Genomic DNA, 23,653 nt, shown 5'->3' with positions numbered 1-23,653 from the left:
AACATTTAGGAACTAGAGGAAAGTTGTATTTTTCATCATTGCTACATCGCCCCCTGACTGGCTCGTCTCCTCCCCGAGACCCCTCTGCAAGGGGGTCTCCAGTAGCAGCCAAGTTTTAACCAGTGTACTAAACCCACTGCCATTGAATCTATTCTGACTCATCATGACCCTGTAGAATAGAGAAAAACTGGCCCCAAAAGGTTTCTGAAGCTGTGTCACAGAAACAAACTGTGGCTGACCTTCTACAGAGCGGATGGTGGATCCAAACCGTTGATCTTTCCGTTAGTCATCCAATGCTTAACCCATTGCATCACCATGGCTTCCTTAAAGGTCATTCCCATTAAGCTAAACCCTACTCATTGCCACCCTGTACAGGGTTTCTGAGACTGTAAAGCTTAGCAGGAGCAGAGAGATTCATTTGTCTCCAGTAGAACAATTGGTGGATTTGAACTGCCAACCTGTCAGTTACCAGCGCAAGACCTAACCCACAGAGCCACCAGGATTCATTTTAGAGGTGGTGTAGTAGTTACAAGTTGGGCAGCAAACCACAAGGTCAGCAACTGGAAGCCACCAGCGCTCTGCAGGAGAGAGCTGGGACTTTCTACTCCCATAAAGAGTTATAGTCCTAGAAGCCCACAGAGGCAGCTCTCTCCTGTCCTATAGGGTTGCTTTGCGTTTGAGTCAACTGGATGGAATTGAGAGAAGCCACTCAATGATTGAAGCTGTACTAGAATCCAGATCTGCTCTCCCCTACTTCCCAGACCAGGTGCTGGCTGGGCAGGCAAGGCAGCCTGACTTAAGGAGCCTCATCTAGAACCTTCTCTCCTGGAGAGCTCTGCCTTTCCTCCCCCAGCCCCATGACCTACCATGCTCACTCCGGGCCCTAATGACATTCTGCCTCTGCTGTAATTTCCTTTAGGACTGAAACTGAGCTGTCTGCTGCCCTTCCCTCTCGCCCCCCCCCCCTTTTTTTTTTAATCTCAGCTTGGTGCAGGGAGAAGGATGCATGTTTGGGAGGCAGACAAAGATGCTTTGAATACCAATCCTGCTTACTCACCCAGCCAACAGTCTTGGGCATGTCACGGGACCTCTCAGGACCTCAGTTTCCTCATTGAGCAATAGGGTAATTCCTACCTTGCATGGCTGTGAATATTTGGGTGCCTAGCCCAGTACCTGAAGGCTCTCTCTGAAGGGCTCTCTACCACGACGAGCATCTCCCGTGGCACCGAGCTTAGGGTCGGATTATTTATGCCTAATTTGATTAATCTTTGACTCACCTCAGTCCCTTGTGCCTGGCCGCTGGTTGACTCGAAAGCTAGAAAAAGCTAAAAGGAAAGAACAGCACAAAATGGCACAAGCACAGATGAGCGATTCCCTTCCCTGGAGCCCTGCACCTCCTCTCGCCTCAGTTTCCCCACAGGTCAAACTCAGTGGGGGAAGCCCCTCTTAGAGGGCTCACAGAAATGGGAGCATGCAGCATCAGAGACTTCTAATGTAATCAGATGGATAATGAAAAGGCTCTTTTTCTCTAAGCCTCGAGTGAGTCAGAGCTCTGTGCTTGGCTTGGCCCCAGGGAGTACCGAGAAAATGAAATATCGTCTGTAGCCTCATGACACCTAAACAAATGGTCAATTCCATGGGTCAGATATCAGCCAGAGGGGTTACAGGACATCTCCAGCGACAGAGAGGGAAGAGCTGCAAGGAAAGGGCCATTAGCAAAGGTTCCTTAGTGGGGTCCAGGCGCAGGATGGCTATAAAGGCTAATACCTACTTTGCCTTATGGCGAGATGTTTGTTTTTGCCACCTCGAAGTTCACTGGTAACTGGCAACATGTCTGAAACCTGCAGCAATTTTCAGCCTCTCAAACAGTCTCAATAATCTCTTCCACATCCTGACACCTGACGCTTGAATTAAAGCATAAATTATCCTCTTGGTAGCAACCCAGTCTCTTCCGTAACAAATATAACCAGTTCGGGGTCTCAGATTTGCTCATTTTCCTTTTTTTCCCTGGCCTTTAGCTATCATAGGGGGGTGGGGGGGGGAATGTCTGCTGGGTTTGCACAGTGCAGCTGGTTACTGTGATTATGTAGATACGGCCTCGGTAAATTCAATAGTGTGCTGCTAGCTGTTCAATAGCTGGTGAAATTAATGCCCAGGCAAGTGGGAAATGGGCCACCACCTTCAAAATATGGACTTGGAACTTGCTTTTCACTTTGCCCCTGGTGTGTGTGTGTGTGTGTGTGTGTGTGTGTGTCTCACCTGCCTTTGTTGAGAACTCCAGCTCTGTGGCCATTTACTGGCATTCTCTTCCTCCTCCAACTCCCCACTGGGAGTAAACCAGTTCAAGAGAAGAACCATCATGCTAGACTGAGATGAGAGTGATAGGAACTGAGTCTATGCCACTCCCTCCCTTCTCCCTTGTGGAAGATGGCTGGGAGAAGGATAGTGACAGGAAGGGCAAAGAGATAGCTGACAGGAGGGCATAGAAAAGCTAAGCTGCCTGGGCCTTTTTTGTGTAGATCTCGACACAATGTAACGAAGCACTGCCCAGCCCTGCCCCGGATCCCATAACCGGCTACAGATTGGAGCATTCTGATACGTAAGATGCTCAGTGACTGGATTTGGAGGGAGATTTCACAGGGCTTTCTTCCTAGCCCATCAAAGTCTGAAAGGTCCCCTGAAACCTGGAGCTAGCTAGAAGTCCTCAAAGATCATTCTGGCCCATGTTAGTATCTCCACCCAAGACCAAGGACAACTTCTCCTCTTCCTCAAGACGCCTGGCAGAGCGCTGCCCAAATTGTCCCCGTCTCAGATCACACGGTGAAAGATCTCTTGATCCCCTCAGCGGCTTCTTCCTGCAGCAGAGGAAAGATGATGGGTCTGCGAGCCACAGAAGCTGGGGTCTGGTCATCAGCTGTGCACCCCAACACTGTGAACTTGTCAGTTCCTTTTGGCCCTTGAACCACCTCCAAATGGGAAGAAAGGCAAGCTAGGATTCTGAGAGCGCTTGGTGATCTGAATTGACATCAACCTATGCGTCTCTTGGTTTCAACTCTTCAAATACCACTTAAGCTAATTCAGTTGAGCTAGGGAAAAACAAAATCTGCTTCAGGATGGTCTGTACCACACAATTTCTTAACCTCAGAGAACTTGAAATTGTGAATTTGTGAGTCTGCTTTTGGATGGGAGAAAAAATCCATATATTCATTTAAAAATATTAAATAGATGGTTGATGATAACTACCTGTCTCCCCCCACCACCCCCACAATGAAAAGGAAGTTAAGAACCTCCACGGGCATCTTAGACATAAGTTATCCTGAGGGGCCTTCTCATGCCCCACCCCTGACTCTCCTCGGTGGTAATGACTATGAGGCAGATGCTGGAAAACAAGACGCAGGCTTGAAGGCAAGCATGGAGGAGTGACTGGACTCTGTTTCCACTTCCACTGTCACTGCCCTTTGCTGCATCATGGGTCCAGTAACCATTTGACCTCAGGAATGAAATAACTTTCCCTGACCAACATCTTCTGACTGTGCCTGGAGAATGGTTATGCTTCTTTCAAAGGATCTCGGTAGAAAGTGAAAGAAAATTCAGTGATCTATAGGAGTGCAGTGAATGTGAGCTCCCTCCTACCAAAAGTTGGAGCCCAAAATCTATGACTTGAAAGATAGCCCATCTGAAAATCACTCCTTCCCCAGCCCTGCCCCAGGAGGAAATGTGTCGCTGTGGCCATTAAATGCCCATTGTTGGAGTAGACCTGCAGTTGAATTCAGTTCTCAACTCCTCTACTTGCCTGTTGGAACTTGGGCACAGAGCTCAACTTCCCTATACCCTGGTGTTCTACCCACAAAATGAGAATGCTAATATCAGGTCCCTTAGTGACCCCATAGGACAGGGTAGAGCTGCCCCTGTGGGCATCTAAGACTGTGACTCTCATGTGTATGTGTGTGTGTGTGTGTGTGTGTGTGTGTGTGTGCTTCCTTTTTTTATTAATCATTTTATTGGGGCTCCTACAACTCTTATCACAGTCCATACATCCATCCATTGTGTCAAGCACATTTGTACATTTGTTGCCATCATCATTTTCAAAACATTTTCTTTCTACTTGAGCCCTTGGTATCAGCTCCTCATATTTTCTCCTCCCTCCCTCACAACCCTTGATAATATATCTTTTTTTTTTCAGGTCTTACACTGACCAATGTCTCCCTTCACCCACTTTGCTGTTGTCTGTCCCTCTGGGAAGGGGTTATACGTAGATCATTGTAATTGGTTCCCCTTTTCTTCCCCCATCTTCCCCTTCCCCTCCTGGTATCGCTAATCTCATTATTGGTCCTGAGGGGTTTATCTGTCCTGTTTCCAGCTCTTATCTGTACCAGTGTACATCTTCTGGTCTAGCCGTATTTGTAAAGTAGAATTGGGATCATGATAGTGGGGAGGGGGGAGCATTAAAGAACTAAAGGAAAAGTGTATGTTTCATCATTCCTACACTGCACCCTGACAAGACTGTAACTCTTTATGGGCGTAGAAAACCCCACCTTCTTCCACTGGTTGCTGGTGTTTTTGAACCGCTAACCCATAACCCATATGCCACCAGGGCTCCTAGAACATGGGAGTTGCATAAATGTTAACTTGATAAAGCTTTCCCTCTAGTTTGAGGAGCCATGCCTTCTCTCCAAGGAGTCGTTGGTGACCCAAACAATTCACTCACTCAGATGCTAATGAAAAGGTTCTAGAGTTCACCCTGAAGCACTTTGGAAGAAAGGGCTGGCAATCTTCTTCAAAAAAGTCAGTCTTTAAACACTCTGTGGAGCAGCCCTACTCTGACAGCTTGAGGTGGTCATGAGTCAGCGGCAACCTGGCAGCCCTCTCTCCTGAATAACAGTCCCCTACCTCTGGGGCGTGTCTGAGCTGCTGAATGTACAACGTGGTATCGCTTTGAAAGAAGGAAAAATCTAAACAACAGGTAGCCAAGAGACCACCAAGTCTCTCCCCCTGATATTTGGAGGCCTCTGATGCACCCCAAATCCTACCTCCATATAGCTAACTCACTCACCACCTCATTGCGTGACTCCCCCACGCCCCCATGGAAAGCCTGGATTTTCCCAGGCGCCCTCCGCTCCGCCCCCCCCCCCCCCCTTTCTCCTTCCCTGCTCTCCACAGGGAGGACCCACCTCCTATCCTCCCTGCGTGGGTGGTTATTGTCTGTTTCCTCCCATCAGAATGCAAGCTCTTCAAGGGTCTTCATCTGATTTGTTCAGCTGCAATGCCCAATGGTGCCTAGAACAGAGCCTTTGCCACTCAGGGGCTGCTCAGTTAACCGTCTGATAGTAAATAGATGGCTCAAGGAGCGAGTGTACAAAAGGAAACCCCAAGGTTGTATCAGGAGGCCCAAGAGTTCTCCATGTGGGAGCAAAGAAGTGGGACTGGTTTCAGCCCTGACTCCCCTGTCTAACCCCAGAATTCTGCCTCTGTCTTTCAGGTGCCAGAAAAGTTGCATGTGTCCCTAAATCTGGGGGTCTTACTCCAAGTGCCCCCCTCCCATTAGAGGTAAGCACCCTCAGATCCCTGTTGAAACTGAAGAGCCACCAAGAGGAGAGAGAATCCCAGGGTGTCACTCTGGGGTAGGGAGAGGGTATCCCCAGGCCCAAGTGACACTTCTGCACCCGCCAAGGGCTGACCCCAGGGCAGCGGGCGCGGCCGCCCTCCAGCTGACCACCACCGGCGGCGGGGCGGCAGCGCCTTTGCTGGACCCGCATTGCCCCCTAGTGCCGCGCGGAGGCAGGGCGCCGGGCTCCCCCGCCTGATGTCACCGCCGTGCAGTCAGCCCAGAGGTGGCTCATTGAAAGCAGACCCTCCTCGGCGCCGGGCGGCGGAGGCGCCGCTGTCCGCAGAGCTGCCGCCCGCCCGCCGCGTGCCGGGCCCGAGCCGGGCGTCCCCTCCGTGCCGCCCCTCGGCCCTCCCCGGCGCTCCCCGGCCAGCCCGGCCCGGCGCGCCTGACGTGGACCATTAAACTTGGAACTGCCGCCTCGTCCCCTCTCTTCCTCCTCTCATCCTCCTCCCTCTGACAGGCGAGCCGGTGAGCGAGCGGCTCGGTGCAGCCAGGAGACAGCGAGCGGGCGAGAGCGAGCCAGGCTGGGCTGCCGGTGGGGGAGATGACTTCTCGCCAGGAGGGCGCCTCCGGGAAGCCGACCACGGTGGCAGCAAAGTTTCAGGGCAACTGAGGAGCCTTGCAGCCCAATCACCCCCCTGGCTATGGAGGGCGGACTCTAAAATGAATCCCAATCTGGACACCGGCCACAATACATCAGCACCTGCCCACTGGGGAGAGTTGAAAGATGCCAACTTCCCTGGCCCCAACCAGACCTCCAGCAACTCCACACTGCCCCAGCTGGACATCACCAGGGCCATCTCTGTGGGCCTGGTGCTGGGCGCCTTCATCCTCTTTGCCATCGTGGGCAACATCCTGGTCATCTTGTCTGTGGCCTGCAACCGACACCTACGGACGCCCACCAACTACTTCATCGTCAACCTGGCGATTGCTGACCTGCTCTTGAGCTTCACTGTCCTGCCCTTCTCCGCCTCTTTGGAGGTGCTTGGCTACTGGGTCCTGGGGCGGATCTTCTGTGACATCTGGGCCGCCGTGGACGTCCTGTGCTGCACGGCCTCCATTCTGAGCCTGTGCGCCATCTCCATCGATCGCTACATCGGGGTGCGCCACTCTCTGCAGTACCCCGCTCTGGTCACCCGCAGGAAGGCCATCTTGGCTCTCCTGAGTGTATGGGTGTTGTCCACGATCATATCCATCGGGCCTCTCCTTGGGTGGAAGGAACCAGCGCCCAACGATGACAAGGAATGCGGGGTGACCGAAGAACCCTTCTACGCGCTCTTCTCCTCCCTGGGCTCCTTCTACATCCCTCTCGCAGTCATCCTGGTCATGTATTGCCGGGTCTACATCGTGGCTAAGAGGACCACCAAGAACCTGGAGGCGGGAGTCATGAAGGAGATGTCCAACTCCAAGGAGCTCACCCTGAGGATTCACTCCAAGAACTTTCATGAGGACACCCTCAGCAGTACCAAGGTCAAGGGCCACAACCCCAGGAGTTCCATCGCTGTCAAACTGTTCAAATTCTCCAGGGAAAAGAAAGCAGCCAAGACCTTGGGCATTGTGGTCGGCATGTTCATCTTGTGTTGGCTACCCTTCTTCATCGCGCTACCGCTTGGTAAGTTGGGAACTGGGTGTTTGGGGGATCTTGGTTTGATTGATGAACTTTAAGTTGTGTGTGTGTGTGTGTGTGTGTGTGTGTGTGTGGTTTGTTTTTTGAGGGGGGGGCACTGTTTGGGTTGGGTTTGGGTTTTTCTTCAATGCAGTCTGTGTATGTTTAGAGATTGGCTAATACTGTTTATTCTGCAAAGGCTTTGCAGATTAGGTAGCTGGCTAAGCACCAACTCAGGTGTTAGTGAAACACGCGAAGGTACGATTAGCCACTTGAAATATAACCACAGGAAGGTAATCTGGGATGTGGGATGACTCACTCCACGACCGCGGTTTAATCATGGAAAAGGACAGTGGGCTTGAGTGTCACACCGGCATCCTTTCAGTAGTAATGATGTGTCTGCTACGGCAGCGTCACTAATGCAGCATACAAAATAGTTTGTAGCTACTGCAGACGCGGCATACGGGAAGCAGGGAGGCAGTGCGTACGCAGAAAGGCAGTTTTCATTCAGCATTTCCAGGGCTCTTGCCGAGACCCACGCTTCTCAAGAGCTTTGCAGAGGCGGGCAAGCCTCCCCCTCCTGCCTAGCTACCACCTCATTGCACACTCTTCATTACCGGTTAATAAGAGTCTTTTACAACCACACCAGCTTTGAAGTTCTCTAATGCTGGAGATTTGAAAGAGAAGACGACCAAAGGGGTCACACACTAATCCGTTTGCATCCAAAAATGTTCCCAACGCTGGTGACTTATGGAATGCCCCAGAATGTAAATTGTAGTTGTCAGATTTTTTAAATGCAGGTGAAATGGAATTAGGTGGACGCCTCACCATGTGTCCTCCCTCCCTCCCTCCCCCACCCCTTTGGTTTGGTGGTCCTCCTAACTGAATGGTCCGACTGTCCCCTGCTTTTTTTAAGGAAGCAAAGGTTTATCGCTAGGAGATAAAACTGGAGGAAGGTAGTGTGACATGCTATATACATGGCATGGGAGGCGCTAGTCCCTTCTCTGAAGCATTGGTCTACTTTGATGTCTTCTCGCATCTCTGGGGGCACGCCACAGAAAATGAATGGAGGGATGTGAGGATGGCGCAGTCGTGCGCTGTGATATGAGCAGAGGCAACAGCTGCCACCTGCCCTGGACCGCATATGCCTGCAATCTCACCAGGGTCGAAACCAGGATCAGATAGGAGCAAATTCCCCAAGGAATTGGAAGTCTAAAGGCACACTGCTCTCAAGAAAAAAGAGGATAAATAGAAAGGAAGCAAAATATTTTATCAGGCGTTTGCCTTTTTAAGAAAGGGGCCAGGGGAGGCTGTTTAACCTACTCCTATGTCATCTTTTCCAAGGCTGGATTGCAGGCTAATGCTTTTCTGAAATGTTTTCAGTGGTCTCCAGTGGGAACCCTTGAAGGTCGACCCTCAAAAAAGAATCAAATCCCATTGCATAAAAGCTGTCTTTTCTTTCTTTCCTAAGCTTTCTGTGTCCTTTCGTCGGCTCACTGAGGTTACAGCAGAGGAACGTTCATGCTGTGTTGCGGCCCTGGGCAGGATCATAGTTGTACACAAAAGTGATTTCAGCCACTTACTATGGGCAAGCGACTACTCCTCTGTGAGCCTCAGGTGCTCCATCTGCAAAATGGGGCTAAATCATCCTTCCTCTCATGGGATCCCCACTGATGCATGGAAGGGCTTAGCACAGCGTCTGGCACACAGTGAATGCTCAATGAGAGTTAGCTGTAGGTTGGACAAACTTTTCAGTCCCCTCTAGGGTGACTGAAAACCCTCTGCGTTTTCTCCTCCACTAATTTGCCAACCCCACGCTGATTACTAAAGACACAGAAGAGACCAGATAGTTCCCACTTCTTCCATGTGCCTGTCCATCCAGACAGTGACCACAAACAACATCCTCGGGATCCAGAAGGATAAAGGAGGAGGATCAAAGGCTCAGACTTTGGCTGTAGAGGACAGGAGACAACTGCTCCAAATAGGTGAGGAGGCTTCCAGCATCCTGGAAGGGAAATCGCAGTGCAAGAGTTCTCATTTGGGCTTTGCTCTCAATTCGCTGTGTGACCTGAAGCTTGTGGCTTTACCTCTCTGGGCTTCAGGTTGCACTTCTGGAACAAAAGAGAGTTGGATAACATTGAGGGTTGTCGACCTTCCATAAAGCGTCAGATCCACAAATCACCTGTCAAGGGTGATGAAAATGTAGCTTCCTGGCCCATCTCTCAGAGAATCCAATTCAGTAAACCAAATGAATGCCAACAATGTATGTGTCAATCAGCCCACCCAGTGACATTGGAAAGGTGGTCCACAGACCAGGCTTGGAGGATCACTGGCCAGAGGGACTCTCAGCTTCCCCAGGCACCATCATCCTGGATGCTGGGGTTTAAAATACTACAAGGCTTAGACCTTCCCACCTACCCACGAGTGTGGAATGATAAGGCTTCTCTCTAGATCCTGTTCTTTAAGTCGTCACCACCACCAGTTGCCGCTGAGTCAACACAGACTCATGGCGGACCTACCGTGTGTCAGAGTAGAGCGGGCTCCATGGAGTTACCCAGGGCTGGTTTGGGGTAAGTCAATTCCCAGTCTTTTCTTCCAAGGTGCCTTGGGCTATACTAAGACCTCCCTCTTTGCGGTTCCTAACAGCATGCTACCCCTATGTACTACCTAAGAATGCCTTCAAGTCATCAAGCCTCCCTCACTCTCTTCCCTCTCTCACTCACTCTCCCCACCTCTTCCTCCTTTCTGCCCACACCCTTCTGAGCCACTGTGTCTTCCTGGTATTTCAGATCCTTGGCTTATTCATATAAGAAGTGAGATCTCTTACTATCCAGGTGCTATCAGGACTTGCCTCTCCCATCCTTGCAAAGAAAACCTTCTGACCACCACCCTATGGTCCTCGAAAGACCTCCCGAGGTACTACCCCTAACTTAACTTTGTCCACATCCTTCTTCCAGGGAAACCCAACTGTTGGGAATGAAGACTATGAATCCCATGCAGATAGAACAGCCTTGGGTTTGGGATGAACACTGAAAGATACCCAGGGGCTTTATACCAGGGAAAATTCTTGATTTAACACTTTCTTCATAATTAAATTGACAGAAAGCAACCCAGCAACATGGAGATGGGAGTTTTCCCCTTTGCCATTTCAAATAACACCTAAATAGAACTAAATACAATAGCAAGATATAGAACAATAACTCCTTTGGAATTGGAAAGGGGCTCCAAATTCAAAATTTTCCATGGAAACTTTTCCCTCAAAAAGACAGAAAGCAGAGGTGGGAGCCAGTGACTGACCCACTCAGAAGAGCAGGTAGGAGTAACTTCCCATTGGAGATAGACTCCCAGGTGCTGAGATGGCAGAGATTCCCATCACTGTGTTTATTTTCTCTGTGGGAGAGAAGGATTGGGATTCTTCCTCAGAAGGAGGGGATGTGGCCATGGATCCCAAAGAACCCAGCTTAGGGTCACGTTTGTTTTCTTACGCCCTTATTTTTATTTTCTGAAGTATGATCAGACTGCCCGCAGAGCAGGGCCTCCAGTCTCCTGCTGGGTCCACTGCACCTGTAACACCCACCCTACCTCCTCCCAGCTCTGTGGCCTCAGACCAAGTTGGGCCAGAGACCAGCATTCACTTCCTCAGCAGCAGAGATGGGCTCTACCAAACAAGCACCTCTTTCTTTGGCCCCTGGCATCAGGCCAGGGAGGGACAGCAAGTAATTGGAATATAATATGGCAGCATCTCGACTTGATGGGCCACAGGCAAGATACTCAAGAGAATCTTTAGCTGCCCGGCATTGTAACAAAGTGCTGCTCCCATCTGCTACAGGGGGGCCTGGCCAGGCTCTCAAGAAGTGGCTGGAGTTTGGATGCTGCACCCTGCAGTGGGGTTGGGGATGGGGCAGGAAGTCCTGGGCAGCCAACGGGTAGCAGGGCTCAGTGCGTTGTTTAGAAAACACTGGAACCTTGCCTCACTCCAAATCTTCCTTCTGTCTTTTAAAATGCTGAATGGCACCAAGAAGCCATTATTGAACTAACTGCTTTCCCCTCCAAACAAATGAAGGTCACTTTCAAAGAAACAGTTGTGCTCTCTCTAGTACTGCAACCAAATAAAATCACTCTCTCCATTTATTTGTTTCTCCCATTTGGAGGGAGGCTGCTGAGTCTCCACCTCCCCAAAGAGCAGAGGGAGGGAGAGGGAGGGTCTCACAGGTAACTCTGGGCAGAGCCCCCCCACAAACACACATGCTGATGCTCCAGCTCTGAGACTTCGAAACACAAACATTTGAGATGCTCGCTAGGAGAGGACTTGGTTTGTGTACTTGATTTTTGCACCCAGGGAAGCATTTCTGGAAGAGAGAAATCATTCATGAAATCATTACTAAAGACTTCCTAAAGCACCGGTTGGCGCTCCTGGGTGATGCAAACAGTTGAAGTACTTGGCTGCTTGCTAACTAACAGGTTGGAAGTTCAAGTCTACACAGGTGCCTCAATGGCAAGTCTGATGAGCTACTTCCCGCAAAACCAGCCATTAAAAATCCTATGAAAAAACAATTGTTTGAAAACAATAATAATAAATAAAAACCCTCCGGAGCACAGCTCTAGTCAGACACACCCAGGAGTCGCGATCAACGTGACATCAGCTGGGTAACCCGTGGTATGTGCTGGGCACTGTACTATACACTGGGTAGTTGAGCTAAACATCAACGTGGCCCCTGCCTGCAGGAGACTTGCAGGATATCATTATTGAGTGTGTACTGCATATCAGACTCTTGGCTAGAACTATTAGAGATGTCATCTCACCGATCCTTGTAAATACGCTGCCAGGGGAGAACATTCGCTTCCTCTTTTCAGATGAATATACTGAGTTCAGCATGGTGAGCCTGCTTGCCCAAGGTCACACAGCAAGTAAGAGATAGAGCTTAGAGTTGGATGCACATCTGTCAGGACAGACCTGTGCTGATCCTCTGTACTGAGGCCATGCCTGGTCTCCTTGGTCCTAGCCTTCTTTCGTAGCAAATACTCTCCAGGAATCCCAAAGCCATCTTCACACGTTGCCTATTGTCCAGCCTATTGCAAGGCCTTGCCTTCCTTCCACTCCTCACTCAACCTTGGTGAAGAACCCATTCATGAAATGACGAAGAAGACAACTCACGCTGTAGCCCCACACCATCTGGGCTGTTATGCTGGTGCCTCAAAGTTGGACGCGTTTGCCAGTTGTTCAAGTCATCAGGGAAGAGCTTTCCTCCCCTCTCATCTCAAGGCCCAGGTCCGTGTTTTAATCATTCAATTGTTATGCCCTGGATTAATATGTATTTCTGAGTGTCTACTTCATCCAGCCCTGCGCTTGGTACTAAAGTTGAAGGAAGAACAAAACAGCCATGCTTGTGTGCTCAGAGAACTGAGTTCTAGCAGGTAACACAGGGATTCTGAAAAACGCTTGGGCAGAAATAAACCTGGATGCAAATTGTGATTCCTTGGGGGAAAGGGATAAGATGTTGTACAAATATGTTGCACTAATCGGTGGATCATGTTCAGGCAGACTCCTGAGAAGTTTTGAGGTGATAGTTCCGTGAAGAGGGCGAGTAGGAGAAGGATCTGGGCAGCAGGAAGGGCAGACCATCCTGAGGCAGGAGATGGTGAAAATGAACCAGGGCTATTAAACAGAGGGGAAGCATGCGCAGAGCCAAGGTGGAGAGGTAAGCAGAGGCCAGGCCATGCAGGGAGTTTGAGGTTTTATCTTAAGTACCTGGACCACATGAAGAGTTTGAAGCAGATGAGAGATCCTATTTGAGTCATAGCTTTGAAAGAGGACTTGGACTGCTGTGTACATCACAGCCTAGAGACAGGCCCCTCCGCCACAGGGAGAAACGGTGGTGGCTTAGACCAGGGTGGTGGCAGTGGTGGTGGGAAGCAGTGACAAACTCCAGGAATTGGGCGTGGGTGGGCGAAGGTGTAAGAAAGTCAGTGAGAGAAACAAATGTGTCCAGAATGATCTCCAGAACTTTCCATGGAGCCACTTGCCTGGGTAGAGGCACCATTGACTGAGAAGGAGAAGACTGAGAGCACTTGGCTAAGAGGATTCCGTCAGGCTCTCCTCAGACCATCTACCAGATGCCACACCAGGAAGAATCCTGCAGAGACTCGTGTACATTGAGCAAACTGGAAAAAACAAAAACAAAAAAACAATGTCACCACCCAAGACCCAGGAGAGGTGGGCAAACCTAGCTGCTCAGGAGCAGCATCAGTAGCCTGGGGTTGGGAGGTGCTGGTTTTCAGGAGCCTCACCCACTCTACCAGAATCTCTAGTGGTAGGGAGGCTAAGACTCTCTGTACTAAGTTTCTCAGTTGCATTTTATGCAATCAGCACAACATAGGGCCTGGGGGCCCTGAAAAGAGGATCCCATGAAGATCCACTCACAACTTGAGCATGTACGCCTGAGGGCATCAACAAGCATCCCCCGTCCTGCCCAGGCCATGGGCCAGTCCATGACAAGAAAGGGTCGCAGGCCAGCTGGAGGGAAGGTGATTTCTTTAAACTAGAACCTGGAGAAGGATGAGAGAAGGAGTGTTGTGGAAGGATGTTCAACAAAGCGGAAACACTGCCCAGCGCTTTGTTAGCTGTGGTACTGGCCATCGCATCAGCCATGTCGCTAACATGAGAGGCCTCCAGTTCAGGGAGGGGCTGGATTTTGCCCCAGGTGACACAGTCAGTAAGCAATGGAGCCTGTCTGATTCTACAGGTGTCATTCAGTCAACATGATCTTACCCTTAAGAGTCCTGGTGCCATAGGTGCCACAGTGGGTTATGTGGTCGGCTGTAACTTCAAGGTCAACAGTTGGAGTCTACCAGCCACTCCTCAGGAGAGAGATGAGGCTGTCTGCTCTCATGAAGATGTACAGCCTCAGAAACCCAAAAGGGGCACTTCTACCCTGTCCCATCAAGTCACTATGAGTTAGAATCAACTCGATGGGAGAGAATGGTAAGATCTTCGCCCTGCTCCTTCTATAATGCTGCCCCAGCATTTATCCCGAGTCCCATGTCCATGTGTGACAGACCGCGTTTCCACTATGTATACTGGAGTGAATAAAAACAACTCGGAAAAAGCTGCATTTAAAATTTAAAAACCTAAATGTATTCCACATAAATGGCTGTCCTTTTATGCTAAAGACTACGTCCTTCCTATTTGAGACACTCAAATGGCATTTCTTTGATGGAATGATGATCATAATAGGTCATAATGATAGTAGTGTGTTGTTTTTCTGTCTTAATGTCCTCCTTGTTAAAATAACAGGCTTACAGCCCTTTGTCAATTCCCTCTCCCGCTCCAAATTTTGTGTGTGTGGAAGTTTTAATGTGAGTCTCCTAAAGCCTTGGCCTCCAGGAAGACAATGATAACTAGACACAATAAATATTGATGGGAAAAGAGGGACAGAGGCAAGCTGAGAGGGGAGAGAAGCAGCAATGAGTCTGCCTGCACTTTGCTGTGAGATCGCAGCCCACTGTGGCAGAGGGGCAGGAGGGGAATAGGATGGTGTGTACAGAGAACTAGCTGTATAATGCCACAGGAGAGGGGGTAGGGTGCAGGGGTCAGTGGTGGAAACACCCAAGCCTGTTGAGGGAAAACAGGCCAGGGGATGTCAGAAGGCGCTTGTGTAGCAGCAAGGCCAGCCGAGATAGGCTCATTAAGCTCTGTTGTGCAGGAGATGCCCTTTACCTGAGTCTGTGTGCGGCTCACGGAAATAACTGATAGCTGCCAACCCATGCAGGGCAATCGTTTCTGCAACCACTGTGTCCCTGGCCACCTACGATGATAATAATAATATTAGTGCTGTTGTTAGGTGCCATCAGTCAGTTCTGACTCACAGCCATCCTATGTCTCACAGAACAAAACGCTGCCCAGGACTGCACGATCCCCACAATCATTCCTATGCTTGAGCCCATGGTTGCAGCCACTGTGTCCATCCATCTTGTCGAGGGACTGCCTCCTTTTCGCTGACCTTCTACTTTGCCAAGCAGGGTGACCTTCTCCGAGGACTGGTCTCTCCTGACATGTCCAGAGCACAGGAGATGAAGTCTTGCCATCCTCACTTCTAAGGAGCATTCTGGCTGTATTTCTTCCAAGACAGATCTGTCTGGGAGCACTCAGGCTGTATTTCTTCCTAGACAAATTTGTCTAGCAGTGCATGGTCCTTCCAATAGTCTTCACCGGCACCGTGATTCCGATGCCGCCGTTTTCCCTGCTCTTCCTCGCTGTGCAGCTGGCACAGGAGATGGAGCGTTGGACTGTGCCATGGCTTAGGCTCCGCAGTTGGACAGACTAACAGATAAGTGGTGGTGGGCATGGTGACTGCCCCAAATTCACAAATAAGGAAGGCCAGCACGCCTCGATTGCCCCCAGTTAACTAATGACAAGACCCGGTCTAGAACCTAGGCAACCATTTAAGACCCAGTGTGGGTCTCCGGGCCTCCGTTTAAGGGAGTGCAAAAAGGGGCCTTTCTGACAAGGAAGAAGGGAAGGGCACGGGCTGCCTACCCCTCCACAGCCAAGAGGTGCCATATCCTGGTAAGGCAATAGAGACTATAAGATATAAGCTGGTCTTTCACCTGGGAAGCCGAGCTCATTAATTAGCCGTCGTTTAGAAGCTCAACCTCACAACTCACTATTATTAATGCCACCTAGATTTTTATCCAATGTGGCGAAACACAAATGGTTTGGTTCTCCCCCCACAGATCAGCTTCTGGGGGCATGCACTTCAGACAGTAAATGTGCTCCACCACTTACCTGCGTGAGGTGCCAGCACCCCCCAGCCTGCTCCTGTTGTCCTGGGGTCAGCCACTGGGCCTGCCTGCCTGCGGATTTCACAGGGCCAGGTGAGTTTGCACAGTGAGCGAGGGAGTGTGTCTAGAAGCCAATTTTCTACTCCATGCTTTCATCGGCCAGAAACAACCTAACTATACAGAGAAAAAGGACTATAAACCGAGTACTGATATACCAAAACCAAACTTCCTGCCAAGAATTGATTCTGACTCATAAGACCCTATAGGCCAGAGTAGAACTCTCACGGAGGGTTTCCAAGACTGTAAATCAGTACAGAATAATATTGCCCCGTCTTTCTCCTGAGGAGTGGCTATTGGGTTTGAATTGCTGACCTTTCCTGGTGGACTTGAACTGCAAACGTTTCAGTTATCAGCCAGATATGTAACCTACTGTCTACCCCCTCCCTCCACATCCACCTACCCCCCAGGGCTCCACACCAGGCCACCACATATCTGCAAGAGAACCTTGCGGAAATGCAGGTTCACTCAACTTCCTCTTTCCTGGCTCCAAAAGTGCCTCTTAAAATACTGCCAAGCCCCCCTCCAACTTCTTGGCACCGTGTGTGATGTTTATGCCCCGCGGGGTTTTAAGGGGTGCTCTCTTTGTGGAAGCAACTTCACCAGGTGAGGTTCTGGCTTGGTTTCCTGTGGTGTGTCCTGCTGGTACAGAGGTTAAAGTACCTGACTGCCAACCAAAAGATAAGTGGCTTAAACCCAGCAGCTTCTCTGTGGGAGAAAGAGGAGGCTCCCATAAAGATAGACAGTCATGGAAGCCCCTGCTCTGTCTGGTTGCTATGGGTCAGATCAACTCAGTATCTTTCTTTTGAAGAGTGGTTGGGTGGGTTTCAATCCCCAACCTTTCAGTTAGTAACTGACTGAAAACCGCTTTGGACACCCAGGGTCCCTCAAAGATGCCCATATAGCACCATCCGCATGGGGGGAAACATGGCAGAGGACAGTCAGAGTGGGAAAAGTTGGTGAGTTTAAGTGACTGCACTGAATCTGCCAGATGATCATAAGGAGAGGGTCTGGGCCAAGTGGGTGTCTCCTCCAGAGACAGCTCTCTCTAGCAACTCCATGCCTGACCTACATACTCCTGTAAACAGCTGGAAGCAGTGACCAAATGGTTCGTCCCCGCCTAACCCAGGTGCTCACAAAAGTTGAATCAATACAGAAGGCGCAGCTCTGTGCGTCCAGCAGAATTAGAAGTGTGCGCTGATGAAAGACAACGACTTCCAGTTCTCAAGCACCCCCCGGCGTTGCCCTCCTACTGTGTGTTTGCTTTCTTCTTCCCTCCACTGGGACTATCCAAATCCTGACCACATCTGAACCCTGCATTCTGTCCACTCCTCTCTCAGGAAGCCTCCCCTAGTTCCCACCCCTTGAAAGATAAGAACTTATGAGATGCTTGTCGCATTTTCCCATGGAGCTGAGGGCTGATATGCACACTGTAGCTGCAACCCCTTAGCTACCAGACCGCAAGCCCCTTGAGGGTAAGGTCCAAGTTGGAATCGTTTTATTGCCCCTCGTGGCCAGAATTTAGCACATTTTCTGTAAAAACCGTCCTGACAGCTATGATCCCTACAGTGTGCCCAGGGCGTCCTCTTGCACCTGTACCTCCCAACTGCCAACAGATGGAATCCATGATTTGTCCATTTTATAAATGATGAAATGGACTTACGGAAGTTACGTGACCTGACATAATTCCTTAAGATTATCACAAACACATTAAAAGGGAACTGTTACGCACTGTTTTCTAAAACCAAAATGCCCATATGGGGTCAATAAAGAAGTCTTGGATAGGTGAAACCCAAAGTGGACTCAAAACATTGTAGTCAGGTGCTGTCAAGTCCGTTCCAACTCATTGCAACCCCGTGTGCAGCAGAAGAAAGCCCTGCCAGCCCTGCAGGAGCCTCTCGATGGTTTGTTTCAGCCTATTGTTGCAGCCACTGTGTCCATCCACTTCCTGGAGGGTCTTCTTCTGTGTTATTGACCCTCAATTTCACAAAACTTGATGACCTTCTCAAGGAACTGGTCTGTCCTGATAACATGCACAAAATTAGTGGGACAAAGTTTCACAGTTCTTGCTTCTAAGGAACATTCTGGCTGTACTTCTTGTGGTATACCAACCCCCACAATCAAATGGGGCCAAGAGGCGGTTGTGTAATTGAGGGGTAAAATTAAAGAGACATCAGTTAAAAGGAACAAGCACACCACTACTGTGGGATGTGAACCTTCTCTAGCTCTTGCTTGCTCCCATTAGCCACTTCTTCCCAGTGAAGAACTTTCTCTTTCCAGCTGGGCTGACCCGTCCCGCAGGTCATCAAACAACGTGGATACCTGAAAAAGGGACTGGGAATGAAGAGAGGCAAGAGACGCGAGAAATGGAGACAAGACAGTATTCTGATCAAATCTCGTTTATTGAGCAGAAGGCAGAGGCTTAAATACCCAATGGTGGGCGGGTAACATTACATCATATGCTAATAAAGTGTAATGGGTAGTATCCAATAATCACGCAGCTACCAAATGGAAGAAATGGCAGGCATCAGTCCTCGAACAGGTCCGCATGTAATGAGGTGCACTTGGACGGTCCGCATGCAAATGAGGTGCACTTGGCTGCCTGGCGGAGGTGTCCAATGAGCATGGCTGCTGCCTGCCACCGAGCACCAATCATCACAAAGGCCAAGCAATTAAAAAAAACTCAGGCAGGACAATAGGCCAGGGAACATCCGGGAATGGGAAGCTTAAAGACACCAGATGGCGCAGGCCATGGGCTGAGGGACGTGCAGACTCCCACACTGGGCGATGTGAGGACCAGAGCTTCGAGCTGGTTCATTCAGGTCCTGTCCCCTGCTGAGACTTGGTCCTTCTACTCCAGAGACACTGCCCTCAGGGGTCCTTACTCACCCCAGGGTGAGTTTTATAGATACGGACGCATAAGAAAGGGAGCCCCGCTGGCATTGTGCGTTGTGGAGGCACTGGGTCGCCATCCATAAGGCCTGCAGTTTGAACCCACCAGCTGCTCCATGCGAGAAAGATGAGACTGCCTGCCCCCCACAGAGACCCCAAAGGGGTGGGTCTACTCTGTTCTGTAGGGTCAGAATCACTTCGATGGCTGCCACTTTGGTTTGGGCGACGCGTTAGAATCATCTGATTCCGATGCAGTACATTAGTGGTAGAGAGGCAGCTCACCAGCAGGGGGCCGGACAGGTGTGAAGCTCCCGTGAGAACATAAATCCTGCTTGCTTTAACTCTGTGTATTTTAGCATGAGGGCAGTGTTTCCTCCTGACACCTATTCAGTAGAAACTAGAGCCCGTCTCAGGCCACGGGCTTCTGCGTAGGTGTGTCTCTGAGTGGAGGGAATGGGCCGGGGGTCACCAAAAGGGTGAGAACGATGATTCCGTTGCGCCCTAGAAGGCCAGTGAACCAGGTTCATGCATGCTTAAGGCACGCTTCCCATGTGTTGTGGGAACTGCAGAAGAATGGCATTAAACAGCCCAACTACCTCATCTGAATTGGCTGTGGACAATCTGTGTCAGATGAGAAATGTGTTCAGATAAATTTCATCTGCTTAATAGACTGAGCAAAACAGTCTCTAGCCAAAGGTGAGTGTGTACATAGAGAGGTGTCCTCGGATTCCTTTCAGTCCACACCCAGTGTTCTCTCAAATGCCTGTGGTTTCATATGTCCTTGCACTTTGAATACCTATCTCAGTCTCCCGTTAACCTGTTCTTGTCTGCAGAATTTTGAATGAGCATCATAATGACGTTTGTAAGAAAGTTAAAACTACGAAAGTGTCATGTGGCTTGTTGATCTCTTATTACAATGGACCTTGACTTAGAATATAATGTTGGGGCCTTTGGGGCCCAGCTGGTGAATGATAAGTTCATGTTTAGATTTGCATTGTTTCTCTGTACAAGTTCTTACTCTGTATCATGTGGGCAGGGGCACCGGGGAGGGCTTTACTTTTTTTTGCAAAAATGTCTGAGGACATCTGTCAGATTTTATATTCATTAGTTATAATAAACTTATTTTCAAAGTAAAAGAAAAAAATTAAAGAGACATCAGACAAGATAAAGCCTGCAAGTGCTCACCTCCGGGACCACCATGACTTCAGGAGCCGGGTTTGCCCAGAGAGAGAAGGAATATATTTCCAACCAAGGCTTATATACTTTCTGGGGAGAGGAGAGGCATATAGAATTACAGATAATTGCATACATAACCAAGTGGGCTCAACCAGAACCCTAAAGGTCCCAGAGTAAGAGGAGGAGGAACCTAACACCAGTCCCTGGGGCAGATAAGGGGGAGTGATTGTCTTCAGAGCCTAGAGAGCAATAGCGCACTTCTGTTCCTATAGATAAAGCTGCCAGCTACTTAGCAATCCGTCTTGTGCTTGTAAAAGGTAACTTTAAGGTAGCACGATTCTGGGGAACGATATTAATTATAAGAATGTGATTGGGACTCGCTTCCAACTCACAAGGGTGAAGTCCTCCCTTCACCCCAGAAACACAGCCTGCCAGGCTTCTTAATATATAAAAATAAATGATTCATCCATATACACTCTCTTCCTATTCTCTGATTCCCACAACTTCTTCTAAAACAGATTTGTTTGTTCTTCTGGAAGTCCATGGTACTTTCAATATTCTTCGCCAGCATTATAATTCAAATGCCTCAATAGAATCAAAATAGGAGCTTCAAAAGAGGACCGGCCTGCTGCCAATGGGCCCCAATTTCTCTCACCTTACTAGCCCTCATCACCTTTATGTCACCTTTGGGAAAGACGTGGCCTGTCTTTGACACCAAATAAACAGGAGAGGAGAAACCCAGTCTGATAACTCTATTTCAAGGCCAGATGACGACCTTTTGAGGCTCCAGGTACTGAGCAGTGACTACTGCCCTCACCACAGACACACACATGATCTAAAACAAATGTAAGCAAGGCCAACGACATGCTTGTGTTTTCCATGATAGCTCCTTTGATTTTCTTTTTCTTCAACATTAAATTCTTTCCAAAGAAAGTGGAAAATGTTCCAACGCTGTTAGTGCTCTACGGATGCACAGGGTCTGTTACCGAGCAATGGAGCACTGCTTTATAATGGGGCAGGCATGGAGCCCAGTGTGTCTGTGACGATCCCTGTGCCAGCTAGCAAAGCGCCATTCATATTACAACCAGCCAGTTGCAATTGAGTTTATTCCAACTCCCAGCAGCCCCTTGAGTCACAGTAGGACTGTCCTCTGTGGGTCATCAGTGGATGATGCTTCAGAAGTAGCTCTCCAGGCCTTGCTTTCTTGGTGTCTCTTGGTAGAGTCAAACCAAAACTTTTCGGTTAGCAGCCAAAGGTTTTAGCCCTTTGCTCCATCCAACAGGGAATCTGATTATTATTGCTCTTGTTCTTTCCTTGTTGGGTGCCATTGTTGCTGTTCTGACTCATAGCGACTCTGTGTACAGCAGAACAGAACACTCACTGTCTCACAATTGCTGTCATGTTGGAGCCCAGTGCTGTAGCCCCTGTGACAGTCCGCCTCCTGAGGGTCTTCCGATTTTTTGCTGACTCTCTATTTTATTAAGCATGTTGTCCTTTCTGGGGACCATTCTCTGCTGATAACATGGCCAAAGTACATGAGATGAAGACTCGCCATGCTTGTTTCTGAAGAGCATTCTGGCTGTATTTCTTCCAAGACATAGTTGTTGGTTCATCAGGCAATCCACGGTACTTTCCATCTTCTCCACTGACACCCAATTCAAATGCACCCCTTATTCTTCAGTCTCCCGTATTCAATGTCCAACCTTCACATGCATCTGAGGTGACCGCAGATTCTCTGCCTTGGGTCAGGTTCACTTTAGTCCTCAAGGGAACATCTTGCTCTTTACCAGCATAAAGAGGTCTTGGGTAGCCGCTTTGCCCAATACAACATGTCATTTGACTTCTTGACTGCTGTGTCCATAAACGTTGATTGTGGACCCAGATAAAATGAAACCCTTGACAACTTCAGTCTCTTCTCTGTTTATCATAATACTGTCTATTGGTTCGGTTATGAGGGTTTGTTTGTTTTTTCCCAGCCCTGGCCGTGTTGTGGTTATGTGTTGAGCTGCGATCCACACGGTGGGCAGTTCGAAACCACCAGCAGCTCCGTGGGAGAAAGACCGGGCTTTCTACTCCCATAAACCCACGGGGCGGGGGGGAGTCGGCATTGAGTCAGCATTGTAATCCATATGGAAGTTGTAATGGCAGTTGTAATCCACATGGAAGGCACCAGGCTCTGATCACTTTCATCTTTTTCATTCTCAAAACTGTCTCCACATGAACTGTGTAAACATCTCTTTATTTTAAATTCTCGAGTGAGGCGCTGTATAGCCAGTAGCTCCGTCCCATACCAGAGCCTGGTGTGGGGCAGGGGGAGGGAGCTAACACAGACAGCCTTACCAGCCTGGAGAAAGTAATCATTTAGATCAATTTTAAAGAGCAGAGAGTCGACTTCTTGTGTGTGCATTTTGTGGCCACCAAGAGCTCTTTAAGTGTCGGTTGGAAAACTCAAACATATCATTCATTTAGTGAGCTTGCCCCAGGCTCCACCAGTGAGCCAGGATTTGAATCCGTAGCTGACTGGCTCTAAATGCTGCGCAACCAAGCACAGAGATGAAGGAATGCATCCACTTTAGCACAAGACAAATGGTGTGATAAAAATGAGGGGTGTTTCCGGAATCCAGGAGAGATGGAAGAACAGAAGATTTGGGGCGGGGTGGAGGGACACGGAGAAGGAAAGCCCCATCAGGATGTGTCCAGCAGGAGCAGCTGCAGGGGGAGGGACCCCTTTCTACCCGAGCCCCAATCAACACAGCTCCTGGTACGATCCAGCCCGCCCTAACCCAGGACACATTAGGATCCATTCTCAGCTGGCAAGCCTGTGGCCTTAAGATCTTCCAACAACACCCCCTTGGCTGCAGCCATGAGCAGCACATTGGAAGCCCTTTACACACAAAGTGCCCCTCTGTGGTATGGGCACACACACTATGCTATAAACGTCACACCAAAGAGCAGGCCCAAATGTTCCGAGACAGAATGCTCAAGCACACACAAGGGGCCATTCCTCACAGAATCCAATTTAACTGCTGCCAGGGGTGTCCGTCATGGCATCTTGCTCATTGGGATGTAGCTGCCACTTTGCACGCTTTTGAAAATTCTTCTTCAATATAGTCTCCTGCCAAGCTAACAGGCATGGCTTCGAGACTGCGCTCATTCAGCACCTTGGCTGTTTCCCAGAAGGAGGTTAAAAATGGGACCAAGGGCAAGCCAGGCTCACTGTCATTGCAGGCATCTGCCCCGGGGCCCACACCATCAGCACAGAGCTGGGCAGAAGTCCAGGGAGGCAGCTGGTGGGGGACTAGAAGCTTCCACCAGTTGGAACAGCAACAAAAAATATTACCTCCACTGCATATATCCAGGCCATTAATTGTCCTCCGGCACCAAGGGAAAGTGGTAATACCTCTCTCTGTTCTTTCTTTCTTTTTTTTTTTTTTTTGAGTTTGGGATTTTTATTTTTTATTTTTTTATAATCAATTTATTGGGGCTCATACAATTCGTCACAATACATAGATCAATTGTGTAAAGCACATCTA

At 49.4% G+C, this 23,653-nt stretch overlaps 1 protein-coding gene across 1 annotated transcript in view; it reads left to right on the top strand.

The window, feature by feature from the left end:
• ADRA1B (adrenoceptor alpha 1B) overlaps nucleotides 1-23,653 on the top strand; it is a 168,570-nt gene that overhangs the window by 68,239 nt on the left and 76,678 nt on the right. Inside the window, exons 2-4 of the mRNA XM_045284701.1 lie at nucleotides 5,480-5,547; nucleotides 6,069-7,220; nucleotides 15,948-16,088. Of these exons, the coding sequence (XP_045140636.1) occupies nucleotides 6,272-7,220; nucleotides 15,948-16,088 (1,090 nt within the window). The 5' untranslated portion in view covers nucleotides 5,480-5,547; nucleotides 6,069-6,271. The remainder of the gene's footprint in view (nucleotides 1-5,479; nucleotides 5,548-6,068; nucleotides 7,221-15,947; nucleotides 16,089-23,653) is intronic.

This window comes from Echinops telfairi, unplaced genomic scaffold, assembly GCF_000313985.2.
Source record: "Echinops telfairi isolate 266 unplaced genomic scaffold, ASM31398v2 ScPeMD7_7469;HRSCAF=8507_0, whole genome shotgun sequence".
NCBI classification, from domain to species: Eukaryota; Metazoa; Chordata; class Mammalia; order Afrosoricida; family Tenrecidae; genus Echinops; species Echinops telfairi.
The sequence above is the reverse complement of the archived record's forward strand: the minus strand, read 5'-3'. Positions and strand labels throughout refer to the sequence as shown.